The sequence below is a fragment of the Syzygium oleosum genome, unplaced genomic scaffold, assembly GCF_021117445.2.
Source record: "Syzygium oleosum isolate NSW1041296 unplaced genomic scaffold, Sole_v2.1 Sole_v2.10, whole genome shotgun sequence".
In the NCBI taxonomy this organism is placed as follows: domain Eukaryota; kingdom Viridiplantae; phylum Streptophyta; class Magnoliopsida; order Myrtales; family Myrtaceae; genus Syzygium; species Syzygium oleosum.
In genome coordinates, this window is record NW_026607494.1 from 6,278,403 (window position 1) to 6,305,766 (window position 27,364).

The 27,364-nt window shown below is 41.6% G+C and overlaps 1 protein-coding gene across 1 annotated transcript; it reads right to left on the reverse strand.

The window, feature by feature from the left end:
- Window positions 1-18,270: 18,270 nt before the first annotated feature.
- Window positions 18,271-27,363, reverse strand: LOC115688880 (tyrosine decarboxylase 2). The gene is made up of 13 exons (XM_030614825.2): window positions 27,244-27,363; window positions 26,953-27,073; window positions 26,441-26,513; window positions 25,918-26,148; window positions 24,796-24,959; window positions 23,761-23,901; window positions 22,982-23,041; window positions 22,015-22,179; window positions 20,563-20,619; window positions 19,297-19,361; window positions 19,028-19,151; window positions 18,680-18,817; window positions 18,271-18,574 (listed from the first exon to the last, which is right to left on the reverse strand). Coding segments are annotated over exons 1-13 (1,473 nt in total). The 5' UTR covers window positions 27,246-27,363; the 3' UTR covers window positions 18,271-18,442.
- Between the last annotated feature and the right edge of the window lies 1 nt (window position 27,364).

The following is a 27,364-nucleotide window of genomic DNA, read 5'->3' on the forward strand; positions in this document are numbered from 1 at the left end:
TAGATCTGAAATCTTTCTCCGCATAAATAATATCGCCAAATCTTCAGGACGAACACTATTGCGGCTAACTCCAAGTCATGCGTCGGATAATTCAATTCATGTGGCCTCAACTGCCTGGATGCATATGCTACCACTCGCCCATGTTGCATCAACACACACCCTAATCCTTTCAACGACGCGTCACTATATATTTCATATCCTCCCGGTCCTGATGGAATCGTCAACACTGGTGCCGTTGTCAACCTCCGCTTCAACTCCTGAAAACTTCCTTCACACTGATGTGTCCATTCAAATCTATTCTCCTTCTTCAATAATTGAGTCAACGGCATTGCTATTGCCGAAAATCCTTCCACAAAGCGACGGTAATATCCAGCCAGACCCAGAAAACTCCGAACTTCTGTTACCGTTGTCGGTCTAGGCCACTTTGTCACAGCCTCAATCTTCGACGGATCCACAGAAATTCCTTCTCCGGAAATTACATGATCGAGAAACGCTACTCGACTAAGCCAAAATTCGCACTTGTTAAACTTAGCGTACAGTGCGTTCTTCCTCAAAGTCTGCAACACTCTATGCAGATGAAATTCGTGCTCCTCCCGGCTTTTCGAGTACACCAGTATATCGTCGATAAAGACAATCACAAACTGATCTAAGAATTCCTTAAATACCCGATTCATTAAATCCATAAAGGCAGCAGGGGCGTTCGTTAATCCGAACGGTATCACCGTAAATTCATAATGTCCATATCTCGTCCTAAATGCCGTCTTCGGTACATCCTCCTTCCTAATTCTCAACTGATGATACCCCGTTCTCAAATCAATTTTTGAGAATACCGAAGCCCATTGTAACTGATCAAACAAATCGTCAATCCTTGGCAAAGGATACTTATTTTTAACTGTCACTTGATTCAGCTGCCTGTAGTCTATATACAACCTCAATGACCCATCTTTCTTCCTTACAAATAAAACTGGCGCTCCCCACGGAGACGCACTGGGACGAATAAACCCCTTATCTAACAACTCTTGCATCTGCACCTTTAATTCCTTTAACTCCGATAGCGACATTCTATAAGGTGCCTTCGAGATTGGCTCAGTTCCAGGTGCCAACTCGATTACAAACTCTACTTCCCTTTCCGGCGGTAATCCCGGTAATTCTTGAGGAAACACATCGGGATATTCACACACTACCGCTATATCCTCAAGTCTCGGCTCTTCAGCCGTCGAATCCACTACCACAGCTAGAAATCCTTGACATCCTTCATTCAACAATTTTGCCATTTCCACCGAGGATATTAACGGAATCGAGGGTCCTCCTCGACTTCCTACAAATTTAAATTCCGGATGTCCAACAGGATTAAATTGGATCACCATGCTATTGCAATCCATTACAGCCCTCTGCTTAGACAATCAATCCATCCCTACTATCATGTCAAAATCATACATATCTAGAACTACCAAATCAATCAATTCCTCCCTATTCCCAATCACAATCTTACAGTTTGGACAACCCAGAGATATCAACATCTTATCGTTTAAAGGAGTCGTCACACATAGCACAACATCAAGCAATTGCGGTTCTATTCCAACTAACTCCACAAACTGTTTCGATATAAAGGAATGCGACGCTCCAGGATCAAATAAAGCATACGCAGCATGGTTGCACAGAGAAATCGTACCTGTGACAACCCCTGGTGCGTTCTCAGCCTCTCGTCTAGCCATCGCATACACTCGTCCTTGCGCTGGAGGCCTATTCTTATTCAGATTCGCTGTCTGGGCCACTCCAGTCTGATTCTCATTCCGAGGTGGCGGCAAAGCAAGCGGTCTATTCTGCCTGGAATTGGGGCAATTCTTTATATGATGCCCAAATCCTCCACATCCAAAGCAAGCTCCACCCCTGGTTGGACAAGGCCCGTTTCCATGTCGACCTCCACAAATCCTACACGGACCATTCCCAATTCGGATTGGCTTTCCAATATTCCTTTTAACTGGTGGAGTAAAACGCCTATTATCCACCATCAGTCTCTTTCCCGGTTTACGGTTATTCCAACCCTGGACAAACTTCGATCCAGATGCGGCGGCTCTATCCATCTGATCCCGCTCAAGAATTTGGGCCCTATCAAATATCTGCTCATACGTTCCCAGATTTACTAGTAGCAACTGGCTACGGATGTCCGCTCTCAATCCATCTAGAAATCTTCGCGCCTTATCCTCAGGGTGTTCCACCATTCTCGGCGCGAACTTAGACAATCTCGCGAATTCCGCCTCATACTGATCTACTGTCATCTGACCTTGGCGGAGTCTCATAAATTCCGTGAGTTTTCTTTATCTGGCACTAGTTGAAATGTATTTCTCATAAAAACTCTCGGTAAAAACAGCCCAAGTCTTGGCTGTACCTTCAGGAAAAATCCTATCCCTGGTGGCTTTCCACCAATCGTTAGCATTATCCTGCAGTTGATATACTGCTAAGGTCACCTTCTCATGATCGTTACATTCCAAAACCTCAAAAGCTTTCTCAAGCTCCTCTATCCATCGAGGTGCAGCCTCCGGGTCACCTTTCCCAGAAAACTTGGGTGGTTTCAACTTTATGAATTGTTCTACCAGCTGGTGCATAGGTCTATTCGCAACCACTTGCCCCTGACCTTGGTTCTCATTAGCAACAGCAACAGCCTCGACGGCTTGGGCAACCGGAGCAGCTCGCTCCTGAGTCTGCCGTTCTATTATATCACCAATCCGTTCCAACGTTCTCATTACAGCTTCCATTCTCGGGTCCACAACAGGTCTAACTTCTATTCCGGGGTTTGCTGCTACTCCAGCATCAACTCCTAAATTTTCCATCGCTCCAGCACCCATTCCAAGATCCTCTACGGCTCTAGCTCGAGCGCGTCCTCTACCCCTGGATCCTCTACCAGCGCCCCTTCTTGGGACTCTTCCTACTCCTCTTCCTTCGCTGCTCATCGTCACGATTCTACCACTCTATTACCTGCTGTAATTCCATTCAGGAATTAGCAGTCTAAACCAACTAGCTCAATCCAATTCTAAGCAGCGAATTAACACATCCGTTTACTCAACAAGCAATTCCCCACTACAAATCACGAAATCACCATCATCAAAGTCTAAACACTTACCTCAAGTCCAGACGCGCCTGCAATTCAATTACCACACATAATTGACTTACACAAATAATCACAACAACCAATCTGGAGGCACGTGTAGCTCACTCTACCCTACACCCCACTAAGATCTCCCCAATTACTACCCCAAGGTTTCCGCTCCTTATCACTCCAAGTTTCGACCAATTCTAGATCGAGCTGACCTTGCTCTGATACCAATTCAAACGGTGATGTCACGCCCCGAACCCCCGTCGAGCCCGCGACATCCCGCCTCCGGTCGAACAGTTGCGACGTCCCAGGTTATCGCCGACCTCAACTAAACATCAGAGATTTAATCGGGCAAACGAAAACCATAAAACACCCGGACAAACTTAAATTGGGGAGAATTGGGAGAATATATATTTCCATTTCTTGTTCAACTTGTTCCACCATATATACAATAACACAAACCTCTGTTTACCAGTGCACACTTTACTGAAACTACCAAAATCAAAAAGGAGTCGATGACCTAACGTTCAACCTCAAAAATGGTTCTCATCCAAGACAAGCTTTCCCACTTCTACAAACACGGTCGTCGTGTGTCTTATCCAGGTCATCCCGTCACCCATCGGAAACTCAGCTATCTCATACTCCGTATGCACTGGTACTCCAAAACGTACTGGTGGCAGTGGTGGTGGGTTCATCGCTCAGGTCGGGGTTCTGAAAATTGTTGGTTTACACAACCATGAGATTATATCTCAGCAAGTACACCCCTAAACCCAACCTAGGCTATCACGTACCTCCAGACAATTACAAAGCACATTCACACGCGCCAAATCTTCAAACAACAGGCATATTACACACAATCACACGCATATGCAATTTTCCCACGTAGTGCGTTCCTTTCATTCTCATCATCACTTTCCACATTCCTCGCCAGTGACCCGCGTAGACGTACACGCCTTAGGTACACTGTGACCATTCACCACATCCGGCCCGCGTACCCGTTCACGCCTCAGGCCCCAATCGCGACCCGAGCATCACACGCCCTAGGCCCGATCCCAACTCAGCCCGCGCCAAATGCGATAGGCCTACATGATTGGAACCCGAGCTTATAATGCCTCGATCCAATCCCGGTTTCACCCGAGCTGATCGTGCCTCGGACCGATTCTCATTCTTGCTTTTTCAAGCCTCAGCCTGTGCCAAATGCAACAAACCTACGTGATCGCGGCCCGAGTTTATGATACTCGGCCCGATCCCAAACTCGCACTTTCGCACTTTCGCACTTTCACACACTTTCCCACCATCACTTGCCACACCACAACTTCTCCTTACTCATGCACATACTCAACATGTATGTACCATACATAACTGGCCAATCACATGTGGCCCGTGCACGCATTAATTACACACAACCCATGCTCACTTATCATTCAACATGGCCAATGATAATAATTAAAATAATCTGGCCACACGTGCACCCAACAGTCATAATTAAATCAACCAATTGCACAATCACACATTCAATTCCACTATCCCAACTCAATTATATTCCAAACGCACAATAAACACAGAAATTGCTATTTTTCTCTAACCAAACGACGTCAAATTGATTCCGGTCCTTCACGGGACTTTCTCACCATAATTTCTCGGTTCTAAAAATCCAACTTGCGTCCCGATCGGCCCATCACGGCCCCATGAACAGTAGATCACAGCCACTGTTATTTTCTAATTTCCAATAATTAATGCCCGAATTAAATCCCAAGGCCCGCCATAAAATTTCCACTACCAATTCATACAATTCCGCACCTAACTTTATACAGATTTCGCCCAAAATCGCCCGTCGATACCCGAAGTCCCAAATCGGGTTTAGAGCGCGACTTACCCGCGTTCTAGACTATCGCGGCTAGAACGGAAAGCGGCGGCACTAAATCGGACACGGCGGGGACGGCGGCGAAGCTCGGCAACGGCGATCGGCTTGCGGCGGTGGTTCGGCTCTCTAGTTGTGGCTCACGGCCACTTGAAAGAGAGAGGAAAAGAGAGAGAAACGGTGGCTGGTGGTGGCGGTTTGGGGCTGGTATGGCGGCAAGCGGCGGCTAGAGGGCGGTCCGGGTGGTGGTGGCGAGCGGCAGTGCCGGCGTGGCTTCACGGTGGAAGAGGAAGAAGTTCACGGTGGGGGAAAATTTCACGGGGGAGAGAGAGAACCAAATGGGGGAATGAGAGAGAGGAGAGAGAGAGAGTCTACGGTGGGGGGGGGGGGGAAACTCACGGCAAGGGGAAGAGAGAGGAATGAGGAGAGAGAGTCTTATCTAGACTTAAATAGGAACTTTGACCCAAAAATATCTAAAGCAAAAATGACCAAAATGCCCCTTGCCCAAAACTAACCTTTTATAAATCCTTAAGGGCAAAATCGTCACTTTCTCCATTTCTCGTCGAAATCGAATTTTTCCGAAGAATTTGAGCGCACCAAAAATTGATACGTGTCACGTGCAACGTCGTCCTAATGTTCCGGCGTGACTTCCTAATTTTCCGGTGTCCAATTTGGGCAAAAATTCAATAATTAAATTCTATTAAACGCATCTCGAGCGTTTCTCGAGCTAACGGGCAGCTTGCTGGGGAAATTCGCGAAATCGACTTATGACTGATACTAAATCGAGTCACGTGCGAGTCCGTTCGGTGCATGACGACTTCGGTTGTCATTAAAATCGCGAAGATCAATCACTTGATCCGAGGGGTACGATCGTTCGGTATAATTTCAGAATCATTCGTCAAGTCGTTTCGTGGTCCAACGGAATCACCCGCGATCCACTACTAGGACAGTGACGAACTGACCCCTAATTATCCTTGGATCGGCCAACAGTGGCTCAAAATATCACTTACGCGATTTAATGGTCAAAATCCATTCACAATCGAATTTTCTTTAGTCGCGCGAATTTAATTCCCCTATTAGCCTTTCCCTAATGGTTAGCATTCCCAGGAATGATCAGTTCCGGGCGAAAACTTACTACGAGCACATTTCATAAAACTCAGTTATTTCATAATTTCCAATTGGCGGAAAATTCGGAATGTCACAGGCACGGCCAAGACGTCTCGAGCAATGGAAGAAAGGATAGGATATCTTGAAGAATTTACTTTCCACCAACTTAAGATATCAAAGTTTGGGTTATAACATTCACATCCTTCCTCCAAATATTTGTCCAATTCTAATTTTTCTTCCAAATATTGTTGTCCAGTTTGGCTAAGATACTTTGCAGTCATAAAATCAGCACCAACCACAGGAGACTTTATGCTTATCGTCCTCGTGCTCTTTAGCCTCAAGTTGCTTTAGGGCCATACACCAGTGCGATATTGCTCGAACAACGACGTCAGAAATGTTTTTACTTTATCTCGTAAAGTTTCTGCCTCCTTCCTTTCATAAACATCATTAATCATCCACTTCACATATTCCCACTTATGTCGAAGGTCAAGTATGCAATCAATGAACAAAGTAAGATTGATGTTGTTCACATTACCAAAATATTTATTGAATTTGGTTTTCATTCTCTTAGCCATTTCCTGCACACTTTGATCCTCATTCTCACAATATGCATCAATGATTCCATGAATCCCATACACATCCTTCGCCATATCATTACTAGTGACATAAGAAGAACCCAAAAATTTTAAAGTCGTATCAAAGAACAACTTCAGGAAAGGAAAAAAGTGATGGGCGTACTCCCAATCATCACTAGTGGGCAACCCTTTCGCCTTGGAAAGCTCTTCAACATATTTGCTATCTTGAAATTCCAATAAGCTAAATGCTGTTTGAAACTTCAAAGCTGCTTCCAACATCATGTATGTCAAGTTCCAACGAGTCTCCACATCTAAACATACAAGACTCTTGGACTCGATATCAATATAACTCTTAAACCGTCTCAACCTCGCAGGAGAAGACCTCACATAACGCACAGCCGAACGTATTCCAACAATTGAATCATTTATGTCTTTCAACCCCTCTCTCACAATCAAACTCAATATGTGAGCACAACACCTCACGTGGAGTAACTCACCTCTCAATACTAGAGAATTCCGAGAGTTAAATCTTTTCTTCAAATATTGAATTCCTAAGTCATTTGAGCTTGCATTATCCACGATGATAGAAAAAACGCTTTGAATCCCCCAATCAGTCAAGCATTTCTCAACCGCTTTTCCTATTATCTCAGCAGAATGACCCGGGATTTGACAAAAATTCAATATTTTCTTGTGCAACTTCCAATCGGCGTTAACTAAATGAGCAGTAAGACACATATAGCTCAAATTTTGACAAGAAGTCCATGTGTCAGTCGTAAGACACACTCTTGGAGATGTCTCCGAGAAATATTTCTTCAATTTACTGCTTTCTTCCATGTATAACTTGTAACAATCATGCCTCAATGTGTTCCGACACAGGATTAGAAAATTTGGCTAGATTCTATTCACGAATAGCCGAAATCCCTCATTTTCTACGAACTTAAAAGGCAATTCACCAATAATAAACATTTTTGCTAGGTCTTTTCGACTAGCATCTTGATCAAATTTCCATGGACCCGATGAACTACCGACCCCAAGAAGTTTATCTGAGGCACTTTTTTGCCTTTTCTCAACGTTTGCATATGGGTATTCCTTGCATCTACCTAAATGATGATGCATCGAACTAGTCCCGTGATTACTAGCACAACGAATTTGGGCCCCACAGTATAAACATTCAGCCTTATCTTGATCAGGAATCCGTTTAAAGTGTTCTCACACTACAGATCTTGTCCTTCTTTCTATGACACTAGTAGAACTTGTTTCAGACATCTTGAAATCCTTCTATTTATGACACTTAGAACTTGCAAATTATTGCTATAGTTAGCATGCAAGGTAGAGAAGGCCTAACCAGCTCCTTAAGTTGTAATAAAGTTAGCAACTAGAAACAAAAAATCCCCAATCAAACAACTATCTATTCATTCAAACAACAACAGTTCAAGATAAAAAAGAAAAAACAGAAACCACAGAATTTGACAATCATAACAATTCATTTAACACAGGTATACATGCCATCTGATACAAGAGATTCAGCAAATTACAAGCATGTTCTTCAAAGCCTGATTATTGGGATCCTAGCATCCTGTAATCTAGAAATCAGAAACCACAGAATTTGACAATCATAACTCCCTGGGATTTTCATAAAATGTATATCGTAAGAGATACATTTGAGAGAGATACAATCAGTTTAATTACCAATCCTACAACGCACATGAACACGTTGAACGGCCCCCTCAACTCTCTCTCTCTCTCTCTCTCTCTCTCTCTCTCTCTCTCTCTCTCTCTCTCTCTCTCTCTCTCTCTCTCTCTCTCTCTCTCTCTCTCTCTCTCTCGTTTTAATTGCAAATATCAACAGAACTTGAATCATAAAATCTCCCACCCTGATGAAAACCTAGATTCTTAGTTTAACAGTTCCAAATCCATACACTTTATTACTGGCAAAAAGAGAGTTGCTTCAAAATTTATTTTGAAAGTCAATTACTGGGCCTATTAATTTTAACATATATCAAAAATGAAGATACGCATCCATTACAAAAAATCTCCTTTACCTCTCCAGCTTTACATTTAGAGATGCCAATTATGCAATATCAACTGCAAAACGTGATAGGCTTTTTAGTGAAGTGAGCCAAAACCTAGTTAGTGACTTCAGTATATAAGGATAATCCTAATTCCATGGCTTGTAAAGTTGGCGTAGGTCACAAATACTCTCATTTATCCCCTTCTGTCTTCTAAACTACTCTTATAACAAAAGATATATGCATTTCTAATATCTATATTAAATGCATCTCTATACTGTTGGTCTAATTAGAAACACCATTATGGACTCAGCCAAATTGCAGTTTTCCATCTGATTGTCACAACCTCTATTAGACTCTGACAATATCAACACTTTAAAAGATTAAAAATTTAAACTGCTACAGCTAAGAAATGAAAATTTAATAGAAGCCCATCTTAGCTTCCTCACCAACTGACTAGTGGTCAGAGATTCACAATGACAAAGTTGTACATCACACAACAGCAATAACTCGCAGAACCTTCCAACTCGCATACGCATCTCAAAGTAAAATGAAGGAAGCACGAGACATACCAGTGATGCGAACAAGGGTTTCCCTCCAGGAGAGGTCGGTCACATGCTGCAAGCGAAAGCGAACCACGGGTCGTCAGGCTAAAGAGGCCAAAAATTAAAGCGAAGAAGAGCGGATTGAAAATCGGTCGAGCCAGATGCTTACGATGAAGGTGTCGTTGAAGGAGGCGAAGATGTGGGCGACTCCGAAGACGAACTCACCCTCGCGCACCGCCGGCCCGAGCGTGACGTTCTCCTCCTTAAGCTCCCTAACCTTTCTCTTCAACTACGAAACAACAAAAGAAATTCACGTGTGAGCGAGCGCTCTCAATGACGAATCGCGCGAGAAACAGCTTCCGAATCGCTATCTACTCCGATGACGGATCGACGAATCTGAGCAAGATAAGCCCAAAACGAGACCGGCGAAAGCAAAAAGCAAAGACAGGCAGTCTGCTCTACCTCACACCAGGGCTTCGCTCCGCTTTTCCGAAGAGGGGATGAGCGGGAGCTTGAAGACTAAAGAGACGAAGGAGATGATACCATCTAGGTTTTTTTAAGTTATGGGCCGGCCATAAAAAAAGCCCGACCCGGACCGGCCCGGCCCGAAACAGGAATAATATATGAAATTCAGAGCTCTTACCCAACCCAAAGGAGGCTCGCCCCGAAGAAGCCCTATATTTTCGGGCCAGGCCGGGTCGGGCTAGTTCGATCTGGGTCGGGCCGGGCTTTATTGATACCCTTACCAGCTGCCGTCCAGCTGCTGCCGCCCCTCGCTTTGTTCGGTTTTTCTTAGGTTCTCTAGGTAAGTGGCATTCTAAACCTTATCTAAGCTAAGGGGTTACCAATGGGCATATTAGGGGTTGATTAGTGGCTGTGGTTAGTTGGTTTAAGGGCTAGACGAGTAGATTTGCTTGTTGGTTGTGTTCCCGGATTTTGTAACTACTGTGCTGCCGAGTTTTGCTATTTTTTCCGAGACTTGTGTGGGCTGAATCTGGAGTAGTGTTCTTCATGAAAGTTGTTAAAAACATCTTGACGTATAACATAATTTAATTTGGGAATTTTTGAAAGTCATTTGAGGCCATTCGGAAGTCCATCTTTGGACCGAAATTAGTCTGTCGGAAACACTGTTGCTTCGACTTTCGGGTCTGTTCGAATTTTTATAAACTTTCCAGACCCATTTTCAAAATACTTCCTTCACAAAACTTGTTGGGGACATTTGTGGCTATAACACATAAAAATTTTAAAGCTTTCTAAGGAGATTTGGTTACTGCTTGAAATGCATTTTTTAAGCCAGATGGCCAGTCCGAACGAAATATTTTATGTCCGATTTTGGGTGACAAAAAGAGGTGGTTCTAGACAGAACTGGGTTTTGTGTTCTCATGAAAAATGTTCATCAGGATGTTGTCTAGGACATATCCGAAATTCATAATTTTTGGAGTTGAATTACTATTTATTTTAAAAGGAACTCCAGAACTGTGCACTGGCCCAGATTTGCCCCGATTATGTGTATTCGGTTTTCTCTACCTCTTGTGGCTGAGTTGTGGTGCTTGGTGGCTGAGTTGAATGTTGTGGTGCTTGGTGGCTGAGTTGAATGTTGGGATGTGTGGATTTATGCCATTGAGTGTATAGCTTGAATTGTGGATTGAAAGGTGTTGGAATGATTGGGTGATATGGTTGAGCTACATTGCTGCCCTTATGAATGGATTGGTTGGGCTGAGTTGTTGATTTGGAATTGAGCATGTTTGTGTGTGATTAGGGCATGTGGATGTTGTGTGAAGGGAATGAGATATGTATCGCGTATGATCAATAGGCACTGAGGCGTGTTGACGCGGGAAAATGCATGAAATTGAATGAGGATGTACGTTTGATTCTATAATCCTTGAGGCGTGTTTATGCGAGGAATTGGACTTGTCTTGAGGCATGTTATGCGAGACAATGCCCGGATAAATCGGAGGACCGTCGACTTGATGCGTCTTTACGCGAGTCGTGCCGTAGACTTGATGCGTGTTACGCGAGTCATACGATGAGGTGGGCCTGAGGCGTGTTACGCGGGTCGGTATTGATCGGGTTGGACACATGTGTGTGTCGGAAGTTGAAAGATGTGAGCATGTGTAGAGATTGAGATTGGAATAGGTTGGAATGTTATTATGGATGCATGTGTAGGAAATTGGTTGTATCTTGGAGTGCATGTACATTGAGAAGTTGGTTATGTTATTGCGATCCAACTAACGTGCAGGGTTATATATGCATCGAGGTAAGGCTAGAGAGTGCCTTTGAATGTTATTGCATGTTGATTGAATGTGTTGGGTGTTATTCTATTTGTCTGGAGGTACGTGTTAGCCTAGTTAAGGTTTAGGGTATTGCTTATTGAGACTCGTTTTCATGGTTATTATACAACCATTTCAGATCCTCGACCCCAACCATGAGCAATCCACTAGAGCGTTTTGGGATCCCGAGGCATACTGAGCACTCGGTGATGGAATACCCCGTAGGAGACGGGGAGGCCTATATTAAGCATACTACTGTGGTGTGGGTAGACGTGGGTAGACAGACGCTGCAGCCTAATACGTATCGGGCTTATTATTATCGGGATTTGTACTGCACATATGGTCCACTTCGGAACTGCGATGTTCCGTTTAATGGAGTATGTGAGTGGGACCCCTCAGCGGCTCTCGCTCCCGACGGTGTGGTCACGAGCCCAGATGCCGCCCCCGAAGATTCCAACCCCTGGCCGGTGATAGTGGAGTCCGACTTCGACGAGGAGTCCACGGAGTCAGAGCCAGAGGAGGAACCCGAGGAGGCCATCCCAGAGCCAATGAAGTCCGATCCCGAAGAAGAGCTAATAGAGTCGGAGCCCGAAGAGGAACCCATGGAGTCGGAGCCTGAGTCTGTGAGTTCCAACTCGGATTGGGAGCCGTAGCGGTGTTTTAGTGCTAAGTCTAGAAACCCTTTTTAGTGGACCCTTTTTGTATAGCTAGGCTAGTCTACCCGACCACCAGTCCCTTTTTTATGAAGGTGGAGTTTAACCCTAGTGGCCTAACGTGTGTAAAACTGAATGTTGTAAATGTGTTATTGTATGAAGTACGTTGTTGAATATTCAAGTGTTTTCTCTACTACCCTTGGTCTTTAATCTTCTCTGGGTGCTTTTAATCGTTTCCGCTTGCGCTTTATATTTTGATGTTCGTGTAGGTCGGCGACGAGTCACGAGACGTCGCATTCGAAATACGACCGTGGAGGGGTGTCGCGAGCTCTGTAGGGCCCGGGGCGTGACAACTGAATAGTCACCAACCGGCCAAATGTCCTTATTTGAGACGATTTGGCCACTTCAGACTCTTATTTGAGAAAATAAAGGCATTTCATACCCTGATTTGAAAAAATTTCAAATCACTCATTTTTCGCGAAATGAATGCACCCCGAATGAACGGAGGAAAGCGGACGGCAGCCCGCTTTGCATAAAATGTGTTCCCTTCTTGCCTTTCTGTCTTCTTTGTAAAGGGGATGTGAACGTGCAAATGAAGAAAGAAGAAGAAGGGAAGTCGAAGATAATCATTTCCCAAAATGGTACGGAACATGGACGTCCCGAAGATGATGTTGGCCTCGTTTTCATGACTTTTGCTCCTCGTGTTCAATGCTCAACCAGGAGAACTAGCGGAGGAGGCACCAAAGTTGTGGCTTGATTTGTCTTCTGGCAGCTCTTCCATTTTGGGTTAATATCATGAAAAATCTCAAATTGGTACAGCTGTGATAAATTTACCCACAAATTAATTTTTTGACAACGAAAATCCCCAAACTGGTATACCCGTGACAAATTTGCTCCAAACTAATTTTTTAACCACGAAAAACCCCAAACTGGTACATTTGTAACAAATTTACCCTCCGTTAAATTGAATTAATACATCGAAAAATCACAAACTAGTACACCTCTGACAAACGGAGGATAAAACCCTAAACTGGTACACTCATCAATTGTCACGTGTCATCAAACTCAGAAATTTGTCGGTAAAATTTAACAGAAAATAACGGAGGGGAAAACTGTCACAGTTGTACCAATTTAGGATTTTTGGTGGTCAAAAAATTAGTTTGGAATAAATCTGTCACAGGTGTATCAATTTGGATTTTTCGTGGTATTAAACCTTTTGATAAAAGGCAGAGAAGGAGCAAAGGACAAGAGTGTGCCAAGTCCTTAGCACCGAGAGGGGAAGACTGAGAGCTCATCAACGAGAGAGAGAGAGAGATTAGAACTCATAGAGACTTGTGTGCAGAGAAAATATCGTGGGTTATCTGGCGTAAATTAGAGGTTTGGAAAGCACTTGAGCACGAGCGATTATAAATTTGTAATTTTCTGGTTTGATAGTGGATTACCTGCTGGCTCTCCCCCTGTTAACGTAGGTTTCGACACTGGCATTGAACCACATAAACTTCTTGTGTGATTTTCTTCTTTTACTCTGTTCCGCGTCTTGATTCCATTTGCGTGACACATTCCTTTTCAATGCGTACTATTTAGATAAGATAAAAAGATTACGTTTTACTCGATCACTTTGACATTCTCGCTTGTATTAAGGCAAGAAAGAACAGCAGGGAAAATTTATGCTGATATATCTGCTAGTAACAAATGTGAAGTACTTGATTTCATTTCTTCGTTCTCAATTCAACATGATGAGGATTGAAAATTTAAAAAAGGAAGATGACATTATTCGTATGTGGGTGAGTGGATTTTCTTGCTAATCGTGGGTTTTCCTAAATCAGGAATTACGTTCAACATTCAAAAGCATTTCGATAACTTAATTCGACCAATTGAAAGTTGAATGCTAAACCGAAGTTAAGAGACTTAATTGCACAAATTAGAAGTTTAGAAGCGGCGCTCCATGTTGGACAAAAGTTCATGGACTAATGACGTCACTATACGTTCCTTGCCATACGGTGAGATTTGAAATGATAATCTTGTATTGGTCCGTCTAATGGTTGATATTAAAAAAAAAATTAATCGAACGTTAGAGGATAATTTTCCATCCCACAATCGACATTTTTAACGTTGAAGAGCTTGTCTATCATATAAATATGCACTAATTTTGTCTACCTAGGAAACTTTATAAAACCTAACCACGCATAAGAACAAACAACGTATGGAGGTGCACCGTTAAGTATCCTTATTGCGTGACAGGAGGAAAAATTACCCAATCACTCTTAAACCTATTGTATAAATGTCAATCAGTCCTAACTTTTTTGCGAAATTCCAATGTGCTCCTTTTGATTAATTTTTTGTCGGAAATCGCTGACGTGGCGCTTTGGTCGTCGTCGGCTATTTTGTGTGGCACACCGCCATGTCAGCAATTTCAAGTGAAAATCGGCTGGAAATGCTACATTGCAATTTCGAGCGAAGGCTTAAGACTAAATCACCAAAATCGAAAAGTTTAGGAATGAATTGACTTCCGTACAGTAGAGTCAAGACTGGCCGGACAATTCCCTGCATGATATGTGTCTGAGATTGAATTGTCTTAATCAACCTATTATACAGATGCCCTAACAATGAACCTCCTTCGTAGAGAAAATTTTCTTTTCTAACAATAAAAAAGGTCACGTAACTCATTTGATGAAAGCACTCGTAGTCGATCATTCGGAGGAACGGTTACCTTGTAACCCGACAGTCTAAAGTTAATGTATAGAACCGATTTACAAAGTATGTAAGCTATCGAATCCCCGAATACTCAAACATGATTCACTCGTTCAACTACCTAACCACGATTCGCAGCATTATCTGGTAGCGCGATTTGCAAGGCGGTCTCAGCATCCGTAGCATCATTATGCGACTCCTCTTCACCAGCTATCGCCTTCCGATTCAACTATGGTATTGTTGAAAGGGTAGTTTAGTCTTCTCCATAATTAGTGAGCCATAATGCTCACTATATATATATAGATGATGTAATTTGATTAAGAAAAATTACGATTGTGTTTTTCATCATGGTATCAGAGCCAATAAACAAAACCCTAGTCCTTCAACTGTTACCCTAGCCACCGGAGGCCACTGTTGTCACCGGAGAAGTCACTGCCGCCGGCCTTGGAATCTACGCTGGCGGCGGACAGAATGGGGTGGCTGAACGAAAAAATCGGCATCTCCTGGATGTGGCTCGTTGCCTCCTTTTTCATATGAACCTCCCCAAAATGTACTGGGGGCATGCTGTTCTTACAGCATACTATCTCATAAATCGCCTTCCATCCTCAGTGCTTCATGGGGGCATACCTTTCTCCACTATCCATCCCACAAGTCCACTTTTTACTTTACCACTTCGTGTGTTTGGGTGTGTCTGTTTTATGCATCGTCTTGCTCCTGGTCATGATAAACTCGATCCACGGGCCCACAAATGTGTGTTTCTTGGGTATTCTCGAACTCAGAAAGGGTATAAGTGTTATAGTCCAGTTAGTCGGCGGTTGTATGTCTCAGCAGATGTAACCTTTTTCGAGGATCAGTCATATTACTCCTCTACAGCGGGTCCTTCTGAAGATGTTCCATCTTCGACTATGGCTCCACTACCGCCTATTCCCTTAGCGAGTATGCCTGAGTCATCAACGTCATCGCCTAGTTTTCAGTTCGCCGACAAGACCTATCAACGGCGCCGGTCTGTTCAACGTGAGGTAGTACAATCACCGCCTGCATTGGATATGCATGCTTCTCCACCAGTCAATGTCCCATCTTCTGATCCACCAGTTGCTTCTGAGCCTGATTCTACTACTGACATTCCCATTGCATTGCGCAAAGGTACACGTTCTTGTGTTGGTCAACCCAATCCTCGGTTTACTCCTTATAGTGGTTTGTCTTGTCATACACATACTCGTTACCCTCTTTCTCGATTTTTATCATACGATTGTCTTTCTCCTACATATTCCTCGTTTGTTGCTTCTTTATCTGCTGTGTCTGTGCCAAGTACTGTTGCAGAGGCTCTTGCTCATCCAGGTTGGCGACAAGCTATGGAGGATGAAATGCAGGCACTACAGGATAATGGGACATGGCAACTTACATCGTTACCTGCTGGGAAACAGGCTGTGGGTTGCCGTTGGGTTTTCACAGTGAAGTTTCAACCAGATGGCACTGTTGAGCGTCTGAAGGCACGTCTAGTTGCCAAAGGTTACACCCAGACATATGGAGTTGATTATGATGATACATTCTCTCCTGTAGCAAAGATACCTTCCGTTCGTGTTTTCATCTCTCTTGCTGTCCATTATGGTTGGACTCTTCACCAACTTGATGTCAAGAATGCCTTTCTTCATGGGGACTTGGTAGAGGAGGTATATATGGAGCAACCCCCGGGGTTCGTTGCTCAGGGGGAGTCTACCAGTGTTTGTCGTCTACGCAAGGCATTATATGGATTGAAACAGTCTCCTCGTGCCTGGTTTGGTCGTTTCAGTGATGCAGTTATTCGGTTTGGTTTGCGACGTTGTACCGTAGATCATTCTGTATTTAGCTCTACTTCCCCTGCTGGGTGTGTTCTCCTGATTGTGTATGTGGATGATATTATCATTACTGGTAGTGATTCTGTGGGCATAAAAAAATTGAAACAGTTTTTACAGGCAGAATTTAGCACAAAAGATATGGGTTGTTTGCGGTATTTCTTGGGCATTGAGGTGGCCTACTCACGTGATGGTATCTCATTATCACAGCGGAAATATGTATTGGATATTCTTAGTGAGGTTGGTTTTCTTGGAGCGAAGCCTGTTAATACTCCGATGGATCCTAATGTGAAGCTTGATGCAGAACAAGGTGAATTACTTCATGATCCAAGTAAGTATCGGAGACTGGTGGGTAAGCTCAATTATTTAACTGTTACCCGACCAGATATCTCTTTTGCGGTTAGTGCTGTTAGTCAATTTATGAGTACTCCTCGTACTACACATTGGGATGCAGTGCTACGTATAGTTAAATACTTGAAGGGAGCACCAGGTAAAGGGATATTGTTCAAGAATCATGGACATCTTGATGTTATTGGCTACTCTGATGCTGATTGGGCTGGTTGTCCTTTTGATAGGCGATCAACTTCTGGTTATTGTGTATTCTTGGGAGGCAATCTTGTGAGTTGGAAAAGTAAGAAACAACAGGTGGTGTCTCGATCGAGTGCTGAGGCGGAATATCGGGCCATGGCTCATGTGACTAGTGAGTTGATTTGGTTGAAGATGTTATTATCCGAACTTAGTATGTCTTCTTCAGCTCCCTCCGTTCTGTGTTGTGATAACCAGTCTGCTATGCATATCGCTTCAAATCCAGTTTTTCACGAGCGCACGAAGCACATTGAAGTAGATTGCCATTTTGTGCGAGAAAAGATTCAAAACAAGGAAATAACACTTCAATACACACGGACTGAAGACCAACTTGCTGATCTTTTCACTAAGTCATTGCAAGGTAGTAGAGTGATTACTTTGTGTAACAAGTTGGGGCTCTTTGATGTTTATGCCCCAACTTGAGGGGGAGTGTTGAAAGGGTAGTTTAGTCTTCTCCATAATTAGTGAGCCATAATGCTCACTATATATATATAGATGATGTAATTTGATTAAGAAAAATTACGATTGTGTTTTTCATCAGGTATGATGGACCAACTGGTTCATTGTTTGTCTAATAAAGACTAAGAAAAGCTAGGCCTGTGTTGTGTTTGATTGAGCCTTGAGATCTTAACAATGGAAATGACTAACAGAGCGAAATGCAGAAGTGGGGGCAAATCCAGCCCACCAGGAGCAGAAATCTCATGTTCATTTTTGAGAGTCTCATTTATTTGCTTATTGTCTCTCCTGCATGTCCCCCTTTTCTATGATTTTTGCCCCTCTAATTTTTAGAATTTTCTAAACCAAAACATGTTTTGGAAAAATGGTTTTCAAAACCTAAATCAGAGGTTGAACCTTACTGGACAATCAAGCTTGCACTTCTTTCACTAATCTCAACCGTTCTTCACTTAAATAATTTCACATCCTTAATGGGTATGATGATAGTTCTATTAGGAGCGATGCGGTTCGTGCTGTTTCTATATCCTCTTGTATCGAGTCCAGTTCGTCGTTTAAAGATTGTAGGTGCTTTGAAACCGTTAACAGATTCACATTTGATTAAATCAGTACTCTTTTTATTGCACTTTTGGCTACCCAGAGGACCACAACCGGGATATATCATGTCTAAGAAAATTGCCTAATGAATTTTCTCCCAGTAAAAGAGAAGCCTCGAGGTCTCTGCAAGAATAGAGTCAGTCCTGAGATTTCTATGGCAGAAGAACATCTTAGTTATTTGGAACAGTAGCCATCAGCTTAGATGCCTCGTCTTGCAGAACCTTCCATGCTTCATTAACATGTCTCTCTTCTGTCAATGGAGCCCCGACTGCGAAGCGTAAGATGTACTTACCCGAGAGAACCTGCATCAGTATGATGCGTAAGATGGTATCTTATCTTTACAAGGAAGCACCGATGCCGAAGGGCATTGTTATCTTTGGATGGTACAACGAAAGCAGTGAACATACAGTGTGAGAAATGAAGATTTTCCCAGTTGAGTTTACTGCATCTAATAGATCGCGGTTCAATTTATTTCCTTCTTCTCCATCGTTGTCAGGAGAGAGGAGACGGAAACAGACCAGTGAAAATATTCGAGGGGTGACAACCTGCTTGTACAATTTAACAAAGAAATAACATAATTGTTAAAACATTAAGCTTTAAAGATAATACTCTCTCTCTCTCTCTCTCTCTCTCTCTCTCTCTCTCTCAGTGCGCTGATATGTTTACATATTGAGGTCTGGCTTTGGGCGTGCATAGCTGGTGTCAGATTAGTCAAGAAACAAAAATCACATATTATGACAACGAGACACAATTACCTCAAATCTAGGATCTTGACTGACAAGACCTTCAAATTGTCTGGCCAGCTCAATGTGGTTTCTGATGTACTGCTGAAGATTTTGTACACCATACAACCGTAAAACCATCCAAAGTTTCAGTGATCTATGAAGAACAGCAGAAATCAGTACGACATAATCCATTAGCCAATAGGCCAATAACTAAGAAATTATTTCATGAACGATCCTTGCAGTCCAACAGGCACATCACATAACCAAGCACTTGTTGAGAAAATGTCGAGAAAATCCACCTAAAACGACGCCCAAGAGGAATTTGCCAGTCTCTGTAGTCCACAACCATGTCTGCTTGTGACGCCTGCAGATAGTCTTATCACTGTAAAACTGGACAAAGAATGCACTTCCAAATTTTCCCATTTGGATTAATTCTACGCAGCACTACTAGCATTAAGATGGAGGCCACATTAGCGATAAGACATATATAGTATTGTCTTATCCATCTTGCAGTGAGTACAACAGTTCCAGAAGAATGTGGATTCTACTGAAATCAGGAAAAGCGAGAGTAAAAGCATTCATGTTTGCAAAACTCTGAAATGCACAACAGTCCTAGTGTTGATATAAGACAAGACTTAGTGTCTCCCAAGAAGTATGGAAGTTGCTTAAAAAATTCATGAGGAAATTGTGGTGAAGAAACGTATCTAAGACCTATTCAATCGTATTAGTTCTAGCAGACATGCAGATCCTCTTGATCCGTACCTTACTTGTAAAAACTTTCCCAAGTATAAATGGTAAAAATGCATTTATTTCCGGAGTAAAAGGCAATTTCCCTTTCTCTTGCACAAAAGATGATAAAAAGAAACACAAGCCAAGATGTAACGCGTAGACTACATACTTGTGAATCTTTGCATTTCTGTCTTAACATTAAAGGTTTTAGGGAAAAGGTATTGAAAATAATTTGCAGCATAAAGGACAATGCAATAATGAAAAAAGAGAGGGTAGTGATGAGCTAAAGGTAGACTGATTCCGTATCTACTTTTCCATGGGCAAAAGAACACTACAAGTGCCATAACTTGTGTACGGCGCTCACTTTGGTGCCATAAGTTTTTTTTGGATCACTTTAGTGCTAAAATTTTTGAAAAACAGTGCTAAAATTTTTTAAAAATGATCACTTAAGTGCCAACTCCGGTGCCGTACACAATTTTTCGCCGGAAATCCGACGTGGTATTTTTTTTATTAATTTTTGAAGCTGACATGGCTCGCCGGAGATTGGCACTTAAGTGATCGTTTTTAAAAAATTTTAGCACTTAAATGATCGTTTTTAAAAAATTTTAGCACTTAAGTGATCGTTTTTCAAAAATTTTAGCACTGAAGTGATCCAAAAAAAACTTATGACACTTAAGTGATCGTTTTTCCTCCGACTTGACACCAAAGTGATCCGAAAAAAAGTTATGGCACCAAAGTGATCTCCGTACACAAGTTATGGCACTTATAGTGTCCTTTTGCCCTTTTCCATGAAACTTCAAGGACATAGTAACACATCAATCATCGTGAAACATTACCTTGTTCTTTAGGTACTCTGGATTGGTAGAAAGGGCCTGAATCAATGCATTTCTGTCCTGATAAAGAAAACAAATAGCATTTGAAAGGAAAAATAAAGGCAAATGACATGCAATTGCACTATCTGGATAAAAGAATGCTCCTTGAGGATGTCACTAACCAAACTCAACTAGATATTGAATAAATCATAGTGATATAAAGGAGGTCAAGAATCAGTGAATTCATATATATTTCCAAGACTTTGTACCAGCGGAGTTTTTCTGCAGAATTGGCAAGAAGGATTTTCAATAGTAAGACTTAATGACTGCACAATAAGGAACTTTGACAAAAGTTTACAGATCATGGAAAATGATTGTGGAAAAAAATTTTGGACTTCACTGTAGAGCACTGTGTAGCAAATTGTGTATGAGATTAGCAGTATTAGCAACAAAAGTACTGGCCTAAACATAGGAAATTTTGCTTTTTCCTGGTTCCTCAATCCTCATAAAAATGCATAGCCAGTCTTCTTCCTGAGGTGAACCATGCCAAGACAAACAAGCTGCTTCTTTAGGAACAATGTTTACCACCTTGATCCCCATCATTATCTCATGTAAATCACTGACAGAGTTTCGTACTGAGTATATGTCAACTTCAATCAGGTTTAAGTGCTTGATTATATCTGTAGCAGGAACGAAGGTAAGATGCTACTAATTTCTTTCCCTTAGCCAATGGGGCAGGATCTATCTATTTAGAAGATGCACATACAACTACCTAACAAAGGAATGGATGGCTCCATGGATGCCAAAAATTGCCATTGAACTTTGTCAATATGTTCACTCATAAGAAAGATCAATCTCAATCGTGAAATTGCATTGGTATGAGATAAACTGTACAAAGGAATCATTCTTGCAGAACACAGACGAGGCAGTGAATCTTATGTCTCAGGGAACGTTGAAAGCTCTTGCTGAAAGAGATACAACTAAATATCTTCTGAACTGGATAACCGAATAATGAAAACCACATTCCAATCCTGCCGCTATTTGTATCTGACTGACCATTTGAGTGGAAAACATAATAACATTATTCCCTAGAACATGCATTATTATAAAATAAAAATACAAGTTATAACGTTGTTGCTTGCCCTATGAGGAGTTCAAAGTGTTGCTTGCTCTATTTTCTCACATGTTAGCCACTGCTCATGATGCAAAAGACTCATTCAGCACCATCTAATTGTATTAAAACGGTGCCCTGGATTGCATTAAAGGATGTCTTCAATAGAACCTGAACGGAAGACAATTTAAGCATGACAAGTTCACTTTGACTACAGGAATTAGACCTGCCCGCTCTGCTAAAAATAATAAACAGAAAAGGGCAGAGTAAACAAGGATATAGACATGTAGGAGAGTCATCGTAAACACAAGGATAAGGAGCATCAATCTCATCAACAGACGACATATAGAAAGAATATGGCTTACTTTTATCCAGAGTGCGGAGCAATCAAAATTTGTCAGAAACCACTTATGTGCATTCATGTTGAACGAATCAGCATCTTCAATGCCGTCAATGTAAGGCCGATATTCAGGACAAATACAAGCACTTCCAGCGTATGCAGCATCAATATGGAACCACATTCCATTTCTCTGAAAAATTTTAATAATATTCCCCATTCAGAGATGCTTTTCTCATACAACCAGAATGCAAAAGAAACTTTTATGTTAACTAAAAGATTGCTCTGGTAAACCCTGATCTAATCAGCTCTCATACTCTACAAAAACACTAGTTGGCTTATGTTTGGAAAATGAACAGTTCTTTATAAGCAGATAAGAACAAGGAAAGAGCAAAGATATCATGAAATGTTGGAGGATATATTCAATACTGGGTACCTCAACTAACAATGGTCAAATTAGGAGTGTCTAAAGATTATAATAGTGAAGGAAGGGGTTAACGGTACACCACCTTATCCTGCCCTGGGTCCATTCTTTAGTAAAGAAGCAATTGCATTCAACAGGGAACTTCTCACCTTTTATAAGGCCAAAATTCAAAGCGAGAAAAGAGATGCAGAGAATCTCAAAGAAATGGCTTTAGTCCAAAAGCATTTCTTCACCCAACTGTGGCCCACCATGAGCCAATAGTATTAGTCTAACTACACAGGATACAATTATCTATTAAAGCCTTTTAATACAGCAGAAATTCACGGACCAGGAGTTTTGGAAAAGCTAGCTCTTAAATGCTTCATAGGCTAGAATAGAGGTTGCATGATGGGGTCCACTTTGACCAACAAGTACCTAATGGAATGTGGCACCGAGACAAAGCATTATGTAGAGCTTAAAGAAGGTATAATGCTGGATCAACCTTTATACATTGCGGACCAGGTTTGACAACTCAGGCCAAAATTAAGACCTTCATAAGAAGCACACGATCATACAATATCAGATGCCTCACCTTAGCAACTGTTGCTAGTGCAGGCAAGGGATCAACTGCCGTTGAAGAAGTTGTACCAACCTGAACATAAATTGAAGGTTCTCAACTGAATTAATATTTTAGTGTATGTAAACAGCAAATGAATTCAGACTAGATAGCATGAGTTATCTTCCTGTTTGAGACCAATTCTAAACCCTCCATTCGATAGTCTACCATAACCTAGTATGGCCCATTTGAAATTTTTTAACCTTTTGATAATTGCTCATTATGATTATTTTAGACAATTTTTATATATCAAATGCATCCTCGAATTGTAAATCTAGCGATTACAGCACTATTTTCTTAGGGCAAGGAAGTCCGTGGAGAACTTGTCACAAGCCTCAGTCATGTCACTACTATAAAAACTAACATATAAGATTTATCACAAAAGACTCAGCATTCCAAGTCAACTCAAGGGACAATAAGAGTCCATTGATTCTTCCACCCTGAAATTGTCTCATCCTTGCATCTACTAACAGTTTAATTAACAAACAAGTAATATCATTGTAAATTCATGGTAATACTTTACATGACGTATATGGCTGTCAAAATTCAATTTGTGTATATGAAAGCATGCTTTTCAGAAATATCAACCTAATTAGCTTACACAAAGCAATTGTTTTCAGTTATGTTCTCCTACTATCTTGACCAGTTCAATAGGAACTCAGCCTACAGTATACTTAATAGCTTAATATGTAGCTGAATCAAGAAGTCAATGGACAAAAAGCAACATGAGAACTAATGTCAAGCTTCTTACTTACTGTAGCACACAAAAAGAAGGGAACTAAACCGGAGGATATGTCCTGAGAAATCACTTCATTAAGTAAATCGGGAGAGAGCGCATAATTGGTAGAAGCATCTGTTGTTAGAACCCTGCAGTTCTCTGGATATATACCTCCTATCTGCCATGAAATATGGAAACAAAATGGTCGACTAATACAAGTTCATAGTCTGCTCAATAAATATTCTATTGAAGGAATGATCTATAAAATCATTTTGCATCTTCTACCATTTTTTTGGTGTATACTGCAGAAGAAGATGCATTCTACTTGTTCTGCATCACCACTCACAACCACAATGGTGTTTCATTTATCAATAAATACTTGTAAAAGATCTAAATAGCACAAGGAGGGAAGGAGAAATAATTAGGTGAACATATTTGAGGGCATCAAGGGTTCGAGGATTGAAATCCAGCACTTTAAAGGGTAAATTTGTTTAATCGAATGGCATATCTCAAAGCTATAAAGCTCTCGTTACAGGACGGCAGAAAATTATCCTATCTGGTAGAATCTTAAGAGTGCTTGCTTTTATAGATGATATTCTTGTTTAACTTTCTGTAAGTTCAAGCCAGTAAATGTTTAACCCACAAATTCAAGACTACAAAATTGAAAAACTAAAGGTTTTCTGCAAAACTCCTCTCAGAAATCTTGGAAAAACCCATTATCCTTTCCTTTATACATATTGAACCCTACATTTCTCGGGCTCCCTGTTAAATCCAATGACAAGATATCCTCGTAAAGTTATAACCAAATCAAGTAAAATATCACTCATGAATTTACTTTCCTGGTTTGACCATTTCATGTTTTAGCACTAAAGCATCCTATCCTGTGTCATATATCGAATTTTAGCTGAAGACCAAAAGTAGGTCCCTAATGCATTAGTAATTTAAATATTTTAATTAGTAAATGAAACATAGAGATAAGGTCATTCTAGGTGAACTAGCCACTGGCTTCTTTCATGAGGAAATTGTCTCGGATTATCTCCAGGAATATACAAGAGAGTGCACGCAAGAATACCTGGCATGCTTTTTGCAACGACGAGTGGGTCTGGTCAGAAGAATACACAACAAGCTTATCAAGCGAACTTTTCCCTATCCTACTTAAGAACTTATCTCGAGCAGCCAATATAACTACTAGAACAGCTTCACTTGCAGTACCCTGTATTACTCCACCACCTGCTCCTGCATCGTCATACTTGACAGTAAGCTATCCAATATGGCACATAGTTTTGGACTTTAGAAGGAGGTTTTTGAAGGCTTTGAAATATTTGGCGTATGTCTTAGCATATCAAATATACTGAAGCCTCCACTACTTTATCTCCTCGGTTTTGTTGATACAGTTTTCTATCAGCTTTAAATGCAGAAGATGAATTTCTCAAAGTTTTATGCATTATAGTCACTGCATAATCAAGTTAATGACCCTCATTCTTAACTCATTATCAAACAATTTGAAAAAACTTTTAAAAAATATTACACCTAACTTCATAAGAAAGCAGAAATCATCAAATATGCAAACTACAAAGCCATTCTCTCTGAAACTTAAGGGTGGGTGAACTCTGCGCTTTCCATATACTAAATCACAAAGGTAACTGATCTCTATGACTCTTCAATGTATTCATCTGACAAAGTCCAAATAATTATTAGGGGAAGATGCAGTAAATCGTCATTTCCTTGATATTAGATCAGTGCTGGTCCCAAGAGCAGGTTACCAAAAAGAGATTTAGAAAAAAGTAAGCTTGTAGAATAACGACATTTCCATATTTTTTTACTAGAATGCTTATGCTAAGTTAGCTCATGACGCAGAAAAGAAAAGGCATGCGTGATTCTAGCTACTCTTTGATTGCGTGGAACAAGGACGGCAGGGGATGTCTCCCATTTTAGTGGATGGAGACCATGCCCATAAAACTTAGTGTACACTTCACATGTGAAATGAAAACTATTCATGCCATAATATCGAAGCCAAAAAGATGCTATAGTTTTTTTGGTTTCTTCGTCAGTAATCATCATAAGCAAGATAGAAGTGATTCTTCTACTGACTGTTTTAATGGGGAGAAGTAATTTTTCATTTTCATGTCGTAGAGTAATTTAATAAAAGCAGGCCATTTGATGCGATCAAGACTGTTATAGCATACAAACTGACCTGTCGAAAGGAAGTCATCAGGCAGATTGAGAAGCTTAGCGAGCCAATCCAGAACTATCATTTCAAGTTCTGTTGCAGCAGGGGAAGTAATCCAACTGAACCCGACTATGTTGAGGCCAGCACTGAGCATCTCTCCCACAAAACCCGCGATACTGCTGTTAGAAGGATAATATGCGAAATAATTTGGACTCTGCCAATGGGTCATCCCAGGTAATATTTTTGCCTGTACATCTGCAGTGATATAATAGAGAGAGAGAGATACTTTGCTTAGATTAACAGCTATTTTAGCTAACTTATCCATTGGCAAGTGTTACACTGTCTCTCCATTTGCCTCTATATACAATATAATCTGCAAATACCCATTTGACTGCAAAAGATCGATACTCTCGAAGTTTTGAAAATCATGTAATCTGGGATTCCAAGTGAGAAATATTGCTGCAAGTATAAGTTAAGAATCCATATAAAAACTGCCCGAGTTTGACCCATCACGATCTTATAAACAAGAGCAGCAGGAGAACCTCACCTTCGAGAACTTGTTGCAATGATTCAGGACGATCAGGCGCAGAATCCGGAAGAAGTTTATGTAAATAGCCAGGCTGCATGGAGGAGGAACCAGATTGACTTTCTTAGTACAACTCTCACGTGCTTAAGAGAAAGCAACAAAAGAAAAGGTTTTTTTTCGTTTTCCTGTCATACCACCAATGCAAAAATTTCATCCCAACACGGAGCGTGGGCAATGAGTCATAGGCATTTCAATTTCAGGACAACGTCACTCCTTCACCGCACCGGATTAACATCCAATGTGGACCTGGCGTCCAGGGAGGGTAACTTTTGTTGATGCTAAGGTAAAGAAACATGTATAGTCATCCTTTCATATTCCTAGGCAAGAATATCACATTCGCCTCGCTTTTGAGTCAAAGTTCTGGGACCGCTATCACTTATATACAAGTCTCTCTCCCTCTCTCAGGCACGCGCAATGTCTAATCAACTATAACATGGAAATGCAAAACGAAGGAGAAGGGAACGAACAAATACCTCGACTTGGCTGAGGACGGGGAAGCTCTCGATGGACTTGTAGTAGTCCGCGATGAAATCCACCATCCTGTGCGCGTTCTCTCTCAGCTGCTCCGCATCCATCGGCCTCAACTCTCCCTCCCTGCATTCCGCCAACAACCAAAAGCAAAGAGCCAAAAGGGATTGGATCAGCATCACTGACACTCACACACACCACACACATACGCACACACACACACACTTCATCACACAAACGATCTCGAACCGCGCAAACTCCTGGGTGCGCACGAAGCATTGCGACCGCTGACTTACATGACTCGGATGCAGCCGAACGTCGAGAGGAAGGAGGAGGGGGAGAGAGAAGAGAGCGCGATGAGGCGAGAAAAAGAACCGGGCGGCGTTGACTTTACGACGGGGAGTTTGTATTGTGCCG

Excerpts from the sequence above, each read along its gene's own strand:
- LOC115688880 (XM_030614825.2), bottom strand. Across the intron at positions 23,902-24,795 it reads CGTTGCAAAAAGCATGCCAG|ATAGGAGGTATATATCCAGA; the intron begins GTATTCTTGCGT and ends ATTTCATGGCAG. Across the intron at positions 18,575-18,679 it reads AAATCTTCATTTCTCACACT|GTTCTCTCGGGTAAGTACAT; the intron begins GTATGTTCACTG and ends ATACTGATGCAG.